This window comes from Nipponia nippon, unplaced genomic scaffold, assembly GCF_047370975.1.
Source record: "Nipponia nippon isolate SJK-2023a ecotype South Korea unplaced genomic scaffold, ASM4737097v1 scaffold_3, whole genome shotgun sequence".
Classification (NCBI taxonomy): domain Eukaryota; kingdom Metazoa; phylum Chordata; class Aves; order Pelecaniformes; family Threskiornithidae; genus Nipponia; species Nipponia nippon.
The window spans coordinates 34507352-34522228 of NW_028262347.1; the positions used below are offsets into that span (position 1 = coordinate 34507352).

Consider the following 14877-nt stretch of genomic DNA (forward strand, 5'->3'; position numbering starts at 1 on the left):
TCAATTTTTTCCATTTACTGAACTTTTTAGGTTATTTTACCAATGATAGTGGTCTTTTTCTCCCTGGCTGATAGTTGGGTTAAGAATCTAATCGGAAGATACTGCGCAGCTGCCAGATCAGAAAAAGTTGTTCCACGCTGGGAACAGGACTACCACCTGCAGCCCATTGGAAAACTTGGACTGTTTTATGAGTATCTTGAAATGGGTAAGCGGCAGTTCAGTTTGGATTCACTATCACTGCTGGATACAAACATGCTCTAAAGAAAATCTTCGTACAAGCAATGCTTAATAAGTTTGTACACAGAGGAGACATGAATGTTTTCCAAGACAAGTTTTGATAGTTTTGCAAGCTTTTATTAAGCAGCTATGCCTCAATCCAATTTATAACTAGGAAACAGCCAGTGATTGTACAAGGAGAACTGCTGCTTCCTTGCCTTATCCTGAGAAATGCATCCAGAAGGCAGACCACGGCCATGTTCTGGTGTTGTACAGCAGAGCCCTGAGTTGGACTGCTCTGCCAGGGATCTGCAGTCACCAGTACTTGTCACTGGTCTCTTGGGAGCTGGCAGATCTCTGGTTTGTTGCCACCATCCATTCTGTCACAGCACTGCCAGTGTACTTGTGGCAGCACCCAGACACCAATAACATCAGTCAGTTTGGGCTTTCTAGCACAGCACTGAGATGGATAATCATTAGATTTCCAAGTCTTCATGTTGAAGATGTAAGAAAGAAATGGATGTTTAAATACCCTGAATAGTTCCTCTTGGTGTGTTGTGACTTGTAGCATTTTCCTGTCCCTCCACCTAGCAGGTTTTTTTAGTACTGTTGTGCTCCTATCTTCCCGTACATAAGACTTGCTAGGAACTCAGCTACTCTTTCTCGTCTCTGTCTCCCACAGTTGGAGTATGTAAAGTATATGTGCTCATATATGCTTATCTCCAGTAAGTGAAAGCCTCATCAATGTATGTAACCTCTCCCTTTGACAGTTATACAGTTTGGCTTTGTCACTCTGTTTGTGGCGTCGTTCCCCCTGGCTCCTCTTCTGGCTCTTATCAACAACATGTTGGAAATCCGGTTGGATGCGTGGAAGCTGACGACCCAGTTCAGGCGCATGGTTCCACAGAAGGCACAAGACATCGGCGCCTGGCAGCCCATCATGCAAGGCATAGCCATTCTGGCGGTGGTCACCAATGTAAGTACTGGGCCAACAACTGCAAAAGGTAAAATGCCTTCACGGCAGGTGTTACTACCAAACATGGGAATGCCGTATGTGGCAATGTAGCACTTAAATGATCCTAAATGCATTACGAGCATCAGTCTCTTAAGACTTTAGCCCCTGTGAAATAGGCTCTCAGTTACTTTCCAGATGTTTTGGAAACAGAATATGGCTACTGTCTAAAATATTATATCTAAAGACAAGAAATTTTATTTAGAGTCGCTAGAGTCTTCAGAAAACTCTGTTACATATAAAGACTATAGTGCATCGTTCCTAAAATTATAGCACATAGTACAGAGATCTTTTTGGACAGCCTACAGCTAAATGCATGAATTCTGAAAAAATTCGGTTGCAGCTTAGCTAAGTTATAATTGATTGTTGCTTCTAATTGTTACAATTTTTATGGTCATGCCTTCATATTTGAATTTGGCTTTAAGCAATTTTGCACTTCAAACAGAAATTCAGCTTCTTTCTTGTGTACTTAAAAATACAATGTGTGCTCAAAATTGCAGCACTTTTACCTTTTGAGATCAGAATGAATTTTCTGAGAATTTGCAAATTAATCTTTTTCAGTTGGATTTAAAATTAAATTTTAAACAAGTTTCTTTAAAATATTTAGAAAAACTTTTTTTTTTCCTGATAAATATACTTCTAACAATGAAATTCAGACTTTTCAAATTTCCTATATTGTTAATTCACCAAGATCTTATACATAAGCTGCATTGTGGGGAGAAAAATAATCCATTGGACTTTACCACTGTGAATTATTTGATTGCTTATTCTTAAACAGTAGCTAATATGTATTACCTTTCAAAAAATTCCTACTGCTGGCCTTTCCCAAAAGAGCAGTGACCACTGCTTTCCTCTGCAGGGACAGTGACCCCACAGACTGTCCATGGTTAATAGCCTTTTTCAACAAGGTCACCATTTTCTGCTGTTATCAGTGAGATCAGGGATTTCTTCTGACACACTTAAAGGTAGTCACTTCCTCCAGGACCTCATCCTTGCAGTAGTGGTACCTTACTGTGCTCAGTTTCTGGACAAAGCAGTTGAGTCTGAAGACAAGAGTTCGGCTTAGCCCAAGCTTTCACAGGAGGCTCTGCCTGTTTGGAGAATGGTGGACTGTGGGTAAGAGGGGGGAGATGGAGCTGAGCACTCTACCATAGATACTAACCACATAGTTAGGGGACTTATTTCAAGTAAAAGAACAATTCAAATTTAAATAAGGTCTTATTTAAATATGGGCTTACTTAAATAAGGGTTTATTATGAACTTATTTTCCTGTATCTCAGGCACCTTCTATAGTCATTAGGTGCTTGGCTTGTCTGGGGTCTCACCCCCAGGAGTTCTGCTTTTCAGAAATAATGGGACAGGTACATGCACCTTCTCTTCCTACACCCAGATGAGTGTCCCTACATATTGCTCTCTCTTTTTTCCTCCACTTTTAAAAGTCTTTGTTTTGCACCCAGAAGGACGAGGCTATTTTCAAAGAATGGGTAGATGAGCTTCCACGACCTGACTGCCTATTGGGTTATCATCTTCTCAGTAGCTTGTTTTCATTATTTTGGGGGTTGGGGGTGGTACCATATAGAAATAGGAGTCCAGGGTGGATTTCAGTGATTAGGAAAATTTTATGCGTCAGCCTCAGCTACCAGATGTATTTTCAGGTATTTGAAGGTCTCCCAAAATGTCCATTATTCTTTTTCAGAACTTTATTTTGCATTATGGCAATTCAACAGGTATGCTAAACATAGCTAGAATGTAGAGAGGAGACTCAGGAGGACATAAAGGCAGAGAATTAAGCACAGAGAAATGTCAGAAGAAAAAAGGGAACTTGAAGATGGAAAATTTGCAAGAGAATCTGGGAGACAGACAACAAGCTAAAGCATATGCTCCAGCTGTTTCGCTCTGCTCTGCTGAGGCAAGCCAAACATAAATCTAGCTGCTCCATAGGCATGTGAAACATCCAAGGCCTACTAGTAAATCTAGTGTTAAAATTTAAACCAAAAATGATGCAACTTTGGTAACACATGTTCAGACTGTTAGAAATGTCAGGTGGCACCAGAGATACTTTGGGGCTCTTTTGTTTCAGTGCCTGTGTAAAAAAATTGTTAATGATAACTCTCCCAGCAAATTATGGAGTTAGTGCAAATTCCCAAAGAAGCAGAGCTATAGTAAAGTAGAGGTAACATTATTGGTGCATCAATATCCTTTTCTGAACTATGCTGCTACAAAACTTGTAAAATAAAAGGCAAAGAAGCTTCTGGTGCCCTGGAAGAAAAACAAATATGTTATGCTATTGAATAAGCTAACTGTCTTTCCTAATCAATCCAGCTGGGTCTGGTAATACCACTATGAAATAAAAAGTTGGATATACATCTTAAGATTACTTTAAAACATTGTTACGAGCACCTTAGTCATAGTCCTTATGATATTCAGGGCAGAGTTAAAGTGGCTTTGGTGACCTTAAAGTGACTCAGACGTGTAGGCTTCTGTTAGGAATGTATTCATGCCCTGCTCTAGATTCTGCAGAAAAATGAGCCAGCAATAGTTCTAAGTGTCTATCGCTACCCATCTGCAACTCACCTGAGGCTAATCAGAGCTTTGCAACCTTTTTTCACTCCAAATTCCTCCCTATGTGCTGTACTCCTCAAGGCATTGCTGAAAACATGGAGTCCTCAATGTGCAAAAGTATATTGACAGCTTGGTTTTACTCTGTCCTCCTTGACAGGCACTCAATCCCAATGTTCGTGTGACTGTTAACTGCAGGCATGTTTCTGTTAGAGTCACCCTTTCTGGAGGTCTCAGATGTTAGACAGAGTTAATGTCAGTGTGAATGGAGTGCATTTTTGCCACTGACATCGGTGGGGCTGTTAGCATGCGAGGGGCACAGCACCGGAGACTGTCATGTTCAAAAGGCCCTGCTGCAGGTGTTGTAAGGACCTCAAAGAGATCAGTATTTCTTGCTAATCAAGTATGGGCTATAAAGCCATACACTAGATCACATGCTGTTTTCATCCTTTAAGTATGTTTTTTTCTTGTTTGACATCCAGGATCTAGTATAGGCCACCAGTCTTTCCTTTACCATCCCTTCCTTGATTTTTCCTTAGCACACAGAAACTGTTTCTTCTCTTCTGTGTGACTTGTTACAGCTGATTAGACTTGGGTAGTGTATCATCTTCTCCTTCATGCATTACCTTTGGAACACCTGCTAGTAGCTTGCAAGCAACTTTTGCACAAAACTATCGGTTTTGCAACTTGCTGCTTAGGCGCTGGACTTGCTGTTGCATGATACCAAAGCATCTGTTGTTGATTTGAAGACTGATTTTAATTAGTTATGGTATAAATGGAAAACTGTTTGCAGTAAAGCTTCAGAAGTAGAGAATGTGCTATTTGTTTGTAGTCCTCAGTGCAATACTCTGAAATGCAGCCCATAAGTCAGGAGGAAAGAAGTTTTTCCTTTGAGAGGATGCCGTAGGATTAGCTTTCGTATTTCTGTCCTTGCAGCTCTCTGGAGCACATCTGGAGATCATTCTGAGAGAGGGAGGAGAGTGGGCCAGGGTTCAGATTTAGAATGATGAGAGACCTGGGGCCTTGCAAAAAAATTCAGTAAGAGCAAATATTAAGTTGTCTAAATAACATATTCTAGCATCTTTCTAAATGATACACAGAAGCAGCATCAAACTCATTTGGTCCAAAGGGAGAAGGGAATTTTTTACCTTACTGTTCAGTTGCTATTAGTTCATTTGTGGTCTGACTGGATGAGCTAATGAACAGAAAGAAATTATATTTAACTAAAACTCTGTGCTTGTACTTCAGTTAAAAACAGAGTAATTTAGGTGAGGTCTTTTCCCTGCAACTGCAAGACACAGTAATATATATTTCTTGTCAGCCAAAAACACCTACTCTGCGTGTAAATATAAACAACACATAATTTTCACTTCATTGCACACTGGCATGTAATGCTTAAAAACAGTTTTTAAAAGTGCATGCCAACTACATTAGATTTAAGCGAGAGTACAGTACGGAAAAAAACTTATCCTTGAAAATTTTAAACGAGTTTATTTTAGTCTTAGGGTGCCTCCCTCTTCTTTCTCATCAAACCAAATTAACTTTCTCTCAACTGAACTCAATTGTAACAATATTCTGGAGAACCAAATATAGATTTTGGACCACGGTCTCAATCTTAAGTCTTTTTTCTGCAATTTTTGCTTAACTAGAGTTTGACTTCTCAGGTACTTCAAAGTAAGCTAACTCAAAAGGTAAGACATTAGGATAGTGTTCAACATTTGGCAGTGGTGCTACTTGAGGTGTGGTGGGTCTTGCACCCTTTTCAGCTCCTTGCCCCTTGCCTTTCCTGTCTTTTCCCCTTGTTGCTGTCTCTTGTGTTGTGCTGGCACCAGCACTTTGACAACCACATGATGAATCAGATCAGGGAGTGGATCCGGCTGGGATTCCCCGCCAGATTGGTGCCATGATCTGATCTGCTGCACAGCTGCATGAATGCATGAGTGACTGCTGGGGCAGAGGCAGGAGGGATGGTGGTTGTTTTAGCTAGCACTGCCACCAAAGTGTTGTTTGAGGAACTGTAGAAGAGGTGTCTGCATTTTCTTTCACCTTTCTCCTCTCTCCCCTTCCCTTTTTTTCAACTGTTACAAATACCTTCTCAGGTTGGGGCTGTCTTGCTGGGAATGCTGCACGAAGGTGGACAATTTTTGCCTCATCTCATGAAAATAAGGAAATACAGACTGCATGAATCGCAGACTGGCATGAAGGGGAATAAAATACAGATATTAGCGAGCTCTTATGCTCCTCTGTTACCCATTACTGCTTAACTTTGCCTCTTCCTCTGTCCCGCACCTTTCCTATGGCTTTTTTCTGCCCATTTTATGCATCTCTGCCTAAACCTCCCTCCCCCTGGTCCCATTAGATCCCTCCTTCACACCTTTCTCCTCCATGTCTCTGCCCTGGTTCTTTCCATCCTTATTGTCAAGTGTTTTTTTCCCCTGCCACGGGACAAAAGACTTCTCTTTCAGCCCTGGAGTGCAGCTCCTCCCTCCTTCCTAGGTGCTGGACACCAGAGACGCCTGTTGTCATGAGCTGGCCGGGCAGCCTCTTGCTAGGCACTCAGCTGCAGATCTTGCCAGTGGAAAGTCTTCCTCAGAGGGAAACCTTTTGAATTTGCAACAGCAGAGGAGGAGATTGGATTAAACATAGCTAACCTGTCCTCCAGAATAAGATGTTTTGGGAAGTTCATGAGTTTAGAAAAGACTTCCCACAACAAACCCACGGATCCAATTTCCTACCCAGTTTGTGACTAGCAGATTGAGTAGGACAGGGACTCTCTTGGGAGCAAGATAAAAACAAATGGTCACGTCATATGTAAAACAGCACTATGCAGCTGCTACTAAAAAAATTATCTTGGCATCAAGAGCAGTTTCCACATGTACTGACACTGAAACTTATGAGGCAACAGCGGCCAAGATGAATTTGGGCTGGCTAGCACCTCAGAAAGAGTGGGGTGTTTCTAGGGTCAGAGATGGATCAGCTATATATATAATTTATTTCATTCTTTTACTCAAACCTCAGGCTTCCTGGTGAATTTACTTTTCTATTATTGAAGGACTCTTCCGTTGTTTCCATGAGTTTCATCAGGCAGAATTTCTTTAAGCATCTCATAAGTACATCTGACAGCAAGCACGTTTGCTGAAGGTTACTAGAGTACTTAGAGTACTTTAAGGTGAGTTTGGCTGCTGACCTCCACTGCATGCTCATGAGGAAAAAACTGTATTATAGTATAACTTTTTTAAGGCATCCAGCAGAGCTAGAGTAATTTAAAAACCGTACGGAGTGCACATTCCAGAGAAAGATTGTTTTATGCCCATGAGTGACTACGTGCTCATTTACGGAGAGAACCACTGACTGGAGAAGCACATATTTTCTATTTTTAGCTCATACTGTAACTTTTGAGATACTAAGTGTATGGCAAAGCCATACATATTAAGGGTTATTTCTTAAACGCTACTCTGCTTTTTTGTCTTCTTTTTCTGAAATGCAGGCTATGATAATTGCTTTTACATCGGACATGATTCCTCGTCTGGTTTATTACTGGTCCTTTTCGGTCCCTCCTTATGGGAGTCACAGCAGTCATACTATGAAAGGGTATATAAACAGTACGCTTTCTGTCTTCAATATATCAGACTTCAAGAATGCAAGCAAGCCATTTTCCCCTTGGTTTGGGAACCAAACAACATGCAGGCAAGTGTCAAATAACCATTCTTTTCCAATGAGAAGAATAAATATATATTTTTTTTATATCTAAATCATCTAATTCAGTTCATAATATCCGGGAAGAAATGGTAAAACACAATAAAAGCCAACATATTTTGAATGGCAGAACTGAGTGGAAGTATTCACCCTTAAGTTTGTGCTACTCAGAAAATTCTTACTTTCTTTTCTTTTTCTCATAATTGATAGTCTTCAAAAAAAGAAGCACTTTAAATTTTTATAAGTAATTCTTAATACAGTGGCAAAAAAAAAGACATTTCAGCCAAATATAGCTTATTCTACAGATACGAATTTTACCCATTACTGTGGTTACATGCAGCTAACTGTTCCTGGCTGCATTAAGCAGGGCCATGTCTTGCTCCATCCTCTGGCCACAGTGCCTTACTGCAGAGATGCCTGAGACTAGTTCCTGACTTTCCCACATTGCTTTCAGGTACCGGGATCTCCGCTACCCTCCTGGTCACCAGCACCAATATGAGCATAACATATACTATTGGCATGTCATTGCAGCCAAGCTGGCTTTCATCATTGTCATGGAGGTAAGTGTACGGGGTTTTGAGCATTACTTATTCAAACTTCCCTTCCCTCCATGCAGAAAATCCTTCAAAAACATTCTGTTCAGGCACAGCTCTCAGAGCTGGCGATGTATGCTAGCATGGGCAAGAGCTTGGGAGATGTAAATAAAGTGTAGCACCATTAGAAAAAGAAGTCTCTGAAGTCACGACGTCAGCAAAGGATTGCCCCACATGTTTGCAGTTTCTTTTCCCAAGAACTGTAAAATTATTTTTAGTATCAGAAATAGAAGGGACAGTTACACCAGAAATATTTTTACATATACTTAGAGGAAGTTTGCGCACAGCCTTATGAATACATATACATAATACATGTGCAGTAGCAGAGTGAAGTGTATAAAGACAGTCACTGCGAGAGGTGAGTCTCTAGATGAGCATCAAAAAGCAATTGCTCCTTCCTCTGCAGCTACAATCTGGGCTTATGAAAGATGGGAGTTGGTCCAAGATGAAGGGAGAGGAATATTAAGTATTATTTCATTATAAAATGTACTTAGGGCCTGATCCAGGGACTATTGAAGTCATCAGAAACATGCAACTGGTTAGATCAGCGTTCCTGTAGCAAAGTCCATTTCCCCAGAGTCATTTGAGCAACTCTAAAACAATTTTAAAAGAAACTGTAACCAATATTTCCATGCAGGGGGGAAACACTGGGTACCAGGATTCTGCCAAAGCAGGCAAAGAAGTCCTTGTTAAAATCAGGATTAGAAAATCAGAAATTCTTGTTTATCAGACAGTTATTCTATTCATTAGTCATGTCTGCTTTTTAAAATACTGTTCCACTGTGATAGATACTGGTACAAAACCAGCTCAGAGTCTTCAGAGATAATGTGACATTTCGTTTATAATAACAATGTCCTGTTCAGCCTGACTGACATTTTTTCATTTTCACCTTCCCCAGCATGTCATATACTTTGTGAAGTTCATTATTTCATACGTAATTCCGGATGTGTCACAACAGACCAAGAGCAAGGTCAAACGAGAGAAGTACCTAACACAGAAACTCTTGCATGAGAACGATCTCAAAGTTGTGAAAAAAACCATAGGGAAAATAGCAGCCAAAATTATCAAAGGAGTAGACAGCACTTTCTGACCTAAAGCTGAATAAGTACTTTTTTATATGGAATAACAGTATTTAGCCAACTAATACCTGTCCAGATATTACCAATAGCTAATCAAACCCTTTGGATTAATTCCCTGTACTAAACATTGTTTCTTGCAACTGTTACCTCCTCATTTACCTGTTTCCCTTGGACAAATGCAACCACTGCTACTCAGATAAGAGTCATTAATTTTTTAAACGGCTTTAGTAGGACATATTTTTTTAACATGTGAAGATAAAAACTATTTATCATCTTAAAAGACAATGCAGATTAATTCTCAAATACATAGAGTGCTTTCCACTTTATTTAGGCATCAGCTATTAGGTCTCTTGTTTGACTTGAATAAAACCTTAAGGACAAGAATGATTTGTTGTAAGAATACCATCACGTCTTCTGAAGGAGTTTTGATTACTTGCTAATGCAAACCCCAACTATAAAATGAAGAGGAAAAGCCAAAATATGAAGGAAGGAGAAGGAAAATACAACGCAAAATCATGTTGTTAAGCCATTGGAATTGACATACTAAGCGCTGTTGTGCTACACTGAATTAGCTATGCATACTGAGACTTAAATGGATAACAAGATATTTCAATTAATCATGGAGTTGGATCACAAGAAGCAGCAGGACTGTAAGCCCATCCTGTTCATCAGTCTCTGTGTAAACAGGAGAATGGCCTTTGAAATCAATGCATACAAACTGACTTTACAGCACTCCAGTGAGTAGGAAACTCAGGCATTTTATCTTTCCCCAGTCAATGTACTTTCATTAGTTCACTTGCCCATTCTGCTCTGAATGACCATAGCCTTGAAGGTCTCCTACCTGTAACAGTAATGACTGTTAAAAGTCTTTTCACGTACTAAATCAATATTTGTGGAGGGCTGTCTTTTGCATTTCTCCCACACCAGAGGCACTGTGCTCTTCCCTGATAGATTTCGACATAGGAAGAATGTGCAGCAATGGACCTGTTGTGATACAACATTGCGTGATAAAGTGAATTCTGACAAGACCATGAATCTATTGAAACTGGAGATTGGAATAAACCATTTAATATGCCTTAACCATGTTATGAAGCTTTAGATAACTAGGAAGGGTGTTAGAGGTGTGGATGCATGCGCTAGAGCCATCAGTCATCTTCAAATTAGGCTGCAGATCTGCTTGGCTATTTTGGCTCCAGTTGCAAACTGGGAGTTAGGGAATTACAGATTAAGCACGTATGTAGAGCTCCACTTTGTGTCTGCAGCAATGATATTCCAGATTATTAATTTGCTTTCTCTTTTAACAGTTTTAGTGGACCAATTTCTACAAATCTGAAAACCAAAATCTTGTTAAAAAAGCAAAAGTATGCCTGTGCTCTGTAAACCAGATGATTACTGTTGCATTTGTAATTTTTTACTCTTCTTAAATGTAATAGATATGCAGAACTTTTAGGCAGATTATTCATATAGCTTTTTACATATTAGAAGTTCATTTGCAGAAACTAAGTAGCATGTATAAGAAGTATTTTATCCCATTAATAATCAGAAGGAACCAAACGTCTGAATTTTGTAGCAAAACTTCCCAATACTGACTGCTGTGTACCTCAAGCCTATCCTTTGAAATGGCAACATTTAAACCAGAAGAGGTGGCACATGAGGGGAGGACTCCTTTCAGCAGTCATGATACACAAGCTTTCACTCAGCCAGACTTTGCGTGATTGCGTGGAAGAAGGTGACAGGAAAGCTGGGTTCAAAAATCAAGGAAAGATGAAAGAAAGAAACTCACAGGTTCCAGAGAACCACTTGCATTTCTGACACTGAAGGACTGAAGCTTACTTATTATAATGCCCAGAAAACTTTGTGTAGATACCACCTGAAGACAAAAAAAGACACAGGACAGAAAAACAAGATAGACTGCGACAATAAATGACAGCCAGAGCAGCGATGGAACCAGTGCTTCTTTGCACAGGGAATTCTACCCTTTGCCATTTGTTTTGGTTTCATCAGAATCATGACAAGTCTTTAATTTACCAGGAAGCAAATATAAATTGAGCGGATGGACAAACACTCAGAAGTTTCTAAACAAGACAGAATTTCTTACCAAAATATATCCCCTCAATATTGGTTTGACCTTTTCCCTGGATCACAGGATGGTTGGGCTTGGAAAGCACCTCTGGAAGTCACCTGGTCCAACACCTCTGTTCAAGCAAGGCCACCTGGAGCAGCCTGCCCAGGACCATGTCCCGCCAGCTTTTGAATATCTCCAGGGATGGAGACTCCACAACCTCCCTGGGCAACCTGTGCCTGTGCTCGGTCACCCTCACAGTGAAAAAGTGTTTCTTGATGTTCAGAGGGAACCTCCTATGTTTGAGTTTGCACTCATTGCCTCTGGTCCTGTCACTGGATACCAAACTTCTGTTTAAAACAAATTTTTGTCCAAAAAAACTGTTTCATGGAACAATTTTATTGATGTACTCGGGACTTCCCTGTGCAAAATGAGTTTAATTAGAAAGGCCAGTCAGCTCCTTTCAGACTTGGAGCTTTTGATTTTACCTTTGAACTGGCTCTTCCTCATCTGCAGTTGTGTTCAGCTGAGATGCCATTTTCATGCCCCCATCAGTGATTACAGTGCCAATGTGCCTTAAACACTCTTTCAGGTGCGGTGTTGTAGGGCTGGGGCAGGCAAGGAGGCATCCTGTAATAAAGGAAAAAAAATTCGGCTCAAAATGGACCATTTCAGGTAATTATTTGGTCTTAAGGAAGAATTTATTGCCCCCTTTGAGAGGTAAAGAGACTAGGGAAAAAAGGAATTAAGTGCCTTGCCTGGGGTCACACTGTGAGCAGTGGCAGAGCTTAAGGCTGATTTTCAGGAGTGCCTGGTCTTCTGCTCCGCGTTTGGTTTGGTTCCTGTGGCCTCTCTCAGTTTTTACATCAACTTTTGACATCAGTTGGCAGCACTTCCTAAAGGAAGAGTTTGCCCTCAGTGTCATCGGGAGTTTATATTCCTGCCTTTAAAATAGTGGTTTAAAAAAACATGCTACAGCAGCAAAGCGTGTATATCTATGACTTGGGCTCATCCCATAATAAAATCCTAATCAGCTTTGGCTGTGTTTCTACATTACCATTTTTGTTCAGATCAAGAGTGTGCTTTTGAAACTAGTCTTCCACTTGTCGCCGCTTTCTGGGCAGTGCTTCCCATCACAGACTGGTCTCAGGGCACATGGACTGGATTTCTCTTGGTGTAAACTGAACCAGAAGGCAGGTTTTAGATATGCAGTTAATGGTTTCTGACAGGCACTTAGTCCGGAGAGCTAAAACCAGAGCTAGGCTGAAGAGAGCAGTGAGTACTGCGTGGGCATCAGCTAGTCACATCAACTTTTTGCTCTTGTGATTTGCTTCTGAAGTGCCATGCTCCCTGCTAATGTAGCTGTAACATTTCATTTCAGAAGGCATTATATCAGGAATTCAGTTCAGTTTGCCATACGCACAGTGTTATTCACAGCACAGTTCTGAATGAGAGAGAAAGAAGAGGAAAACCAACAGAGTGCCTAATAATTGCATTTTAATAGTTGGATCTCTTAATCTGTGCAATGTCTGTAGCCTCTACCTCCAGCTGCTGAAATGTGCTCTGCTTCTACACAGGGAGCTCTGTGCAGGCGTCAGAACAAAATGCTGGAGGGGCAGTTGCCAACATATAAGTATTTGTAACTTCCTTTTTTTTAGGCTAGGTCACTTTAATAATATTTAAAGGTCTGCTTGAAAGGAAAAGTAACATTTGTTTTAAACTATGAATCAATTTTACTCTTTTTTACACTTTATATGTAGGCCAGACTCTTACTTTGTACAGATTTGTTGAAGTCAAGGTGAGTTTGGACCAGCGACCATTTCATTGCCTTAAGAAGCACCATAAATTACAGACGGTCACCACTGTTTTAGACTCTGTGTATGTTGATAAAAATCAGAATTTAAGAATGTATTTTTTGTATTTTTTCAAAGAATGTTTGCTATTAGTTTCTGAATAATAAGATTTCTTTATATTTATTGTCATTAAATAAAGTCTATTTTAAAATAACAATATGTCTGATGTTGATTAGCATTGTTTGTTTTTCCATGAATGATACTGCTGCTGCCAAATGTCACATTTAAATTCTTAGAGTGTCACCTCTGTCTAATTTCCATATTCCTCCTCTTTTTCAATCTTTTTCCATTAAACTGTTACTAGTACTGAAATTTATCTCCTGTTTTTTCTGCATCCTCTAGATGGAAGTCATTCCTTTCAACACCGAGTCGATGACAAGGACCATTATGTTCTCATACAAATAAACAGTTTAGGTCTTTATACCCTTTCACTCCTATCATGATAAACTCTGTGTTACGTTTCAGAGTCATCATTTATTTCTTCATCTGTATCGAGCCTGTGATGCTCCCGCCTCCGGGCAGTCCACTCTCCCTGTCTCTCCCTGCCACCCAGCCAGCCAGCCATCCGTTCTCTTCTGCTTCTGCTCTGACTCTTCCTCTTTACTTCGAGGAAATCCTTTTCTAAGACTTTGAGAACAGGAAGGTTAGAGAGTAATCTTAAATGCAGTAAAATGCAAACTTTCTTTGCATTGAGGTGTGCTGGTTTTTTTCCCCTTAGGGATTCCCAAGATCTGCTTTAAGTGTAGCTTCATGGAAGTTCTGGAAGCAGAGGTACCACCACTTCCAACCTGTTTTCTGCTGACTAAGGGCTATGTGTCATACAGGTGCCAGTACCCAAGCTGTTCTGCTGCTCTTGCATCAATTTGGCTTTGTCAGAGGGAGAACAAAAGGAACTTCATGATGAAGCATAATAAGGCTTATTTTCCTACAAGCAGAAGGATTTAGTATCATCGTAGGCCAAATCTATATGTTTTTAAATTGACTGATACATTTAAAACCCTTCAAAGAGCAGGCTTTAGTATTTTTCTACTTAATACACAAATAGCCAAAGTAGCATATGACTTCTGGTGTTGCCTGCTTAGTTTTAATTCTTTCTGTCACAGAGCGGATGAATTGCACTGATTTCGGGTACCCAGTATGTGCCAGCTGAAGACAAGCTGTGCTCTGCCCCACCTGGTACACCCCACGTCCTCCCTGCGCTCCCCTTGCACATCGCCAGAGAGTTCAGCAAAGGGATCAGCAATTCACACCAAGTTTAGATTTTTCTCTGGTATGCCCACCTGTCATTTCCAATCTACTAAATAAGGCTGCGTTTCCTATACAGGAGAGCAGTGCTGGTGGCTGCAGGCTTTATTTTTATTTTCATTTATATGGACCTCAACCATGGATCAGTAACAGGTACACAAAACGCTGAAAAGGTATGTACGTAGTTGGTCATAAATAACCTCCACAAGCCTTGGGGCAATATTTTTCTCATAAAAAAATATTGTATCTTAAAAACCTGATAATAGTAACAAATTATTTCCAGGAAAGTTGAAGAAAGTGCTTTTTGTTTACAAGCTGGAAGTGCATCAAAACAAGAGCCTTTTAAAGTGGTTTTCTACAATTTTTATTGCGTTCTCTGATACAACTATTCTGTAAAAGCAAGGCTAATCACTGGGATTAAAGTTACAGTTTATCAGTCAGGAAAGATGCAAAGAAATTAAATCACTTCTCTTGGTTTTAGAGTGGATTCATCAGTTCTCTGGTTACTCCAAGCAGTCCTAGCACAGGGCATGGAAGTGCACATGTGAACATGCATCCTCTA

General features: G+C 40.2%; 1 protein-coding gene across 1 annotated transcript in view; it reads left to right on the forward strand.

The window, feature by feature from the left end:
* The window catches only part of ANO6 (anoctamin 6), a 79957-nt gene extending 66694 nt beyond the window's left edge, over window positions 1–13263 (forward strand). The window contains exons 16-20 of the mRNA XM_087765569.1: window positions 75–205; window positions 987–1192; window positions 7275–7474; window positions 7938–8043; window positions 8975–13263. Coding sequence (XP_087621695.1) covers window positions 75–205; window positions 987–1192; window positions 7275–7474; window positions 7938–8043; window positions 8975–9166 — 835 coding nt within the window. The 3' untranslated portion in view covers window positions 9167–13263. The remainder of the gene's footprint in view (window positions 1–74; window positions 206–986; window positions 1193–7274; window positions 7475–7937; window positions 8044–8974) is intronic.
* Window positions 13264–14877: the final 1614 nt, after the last annotated feature.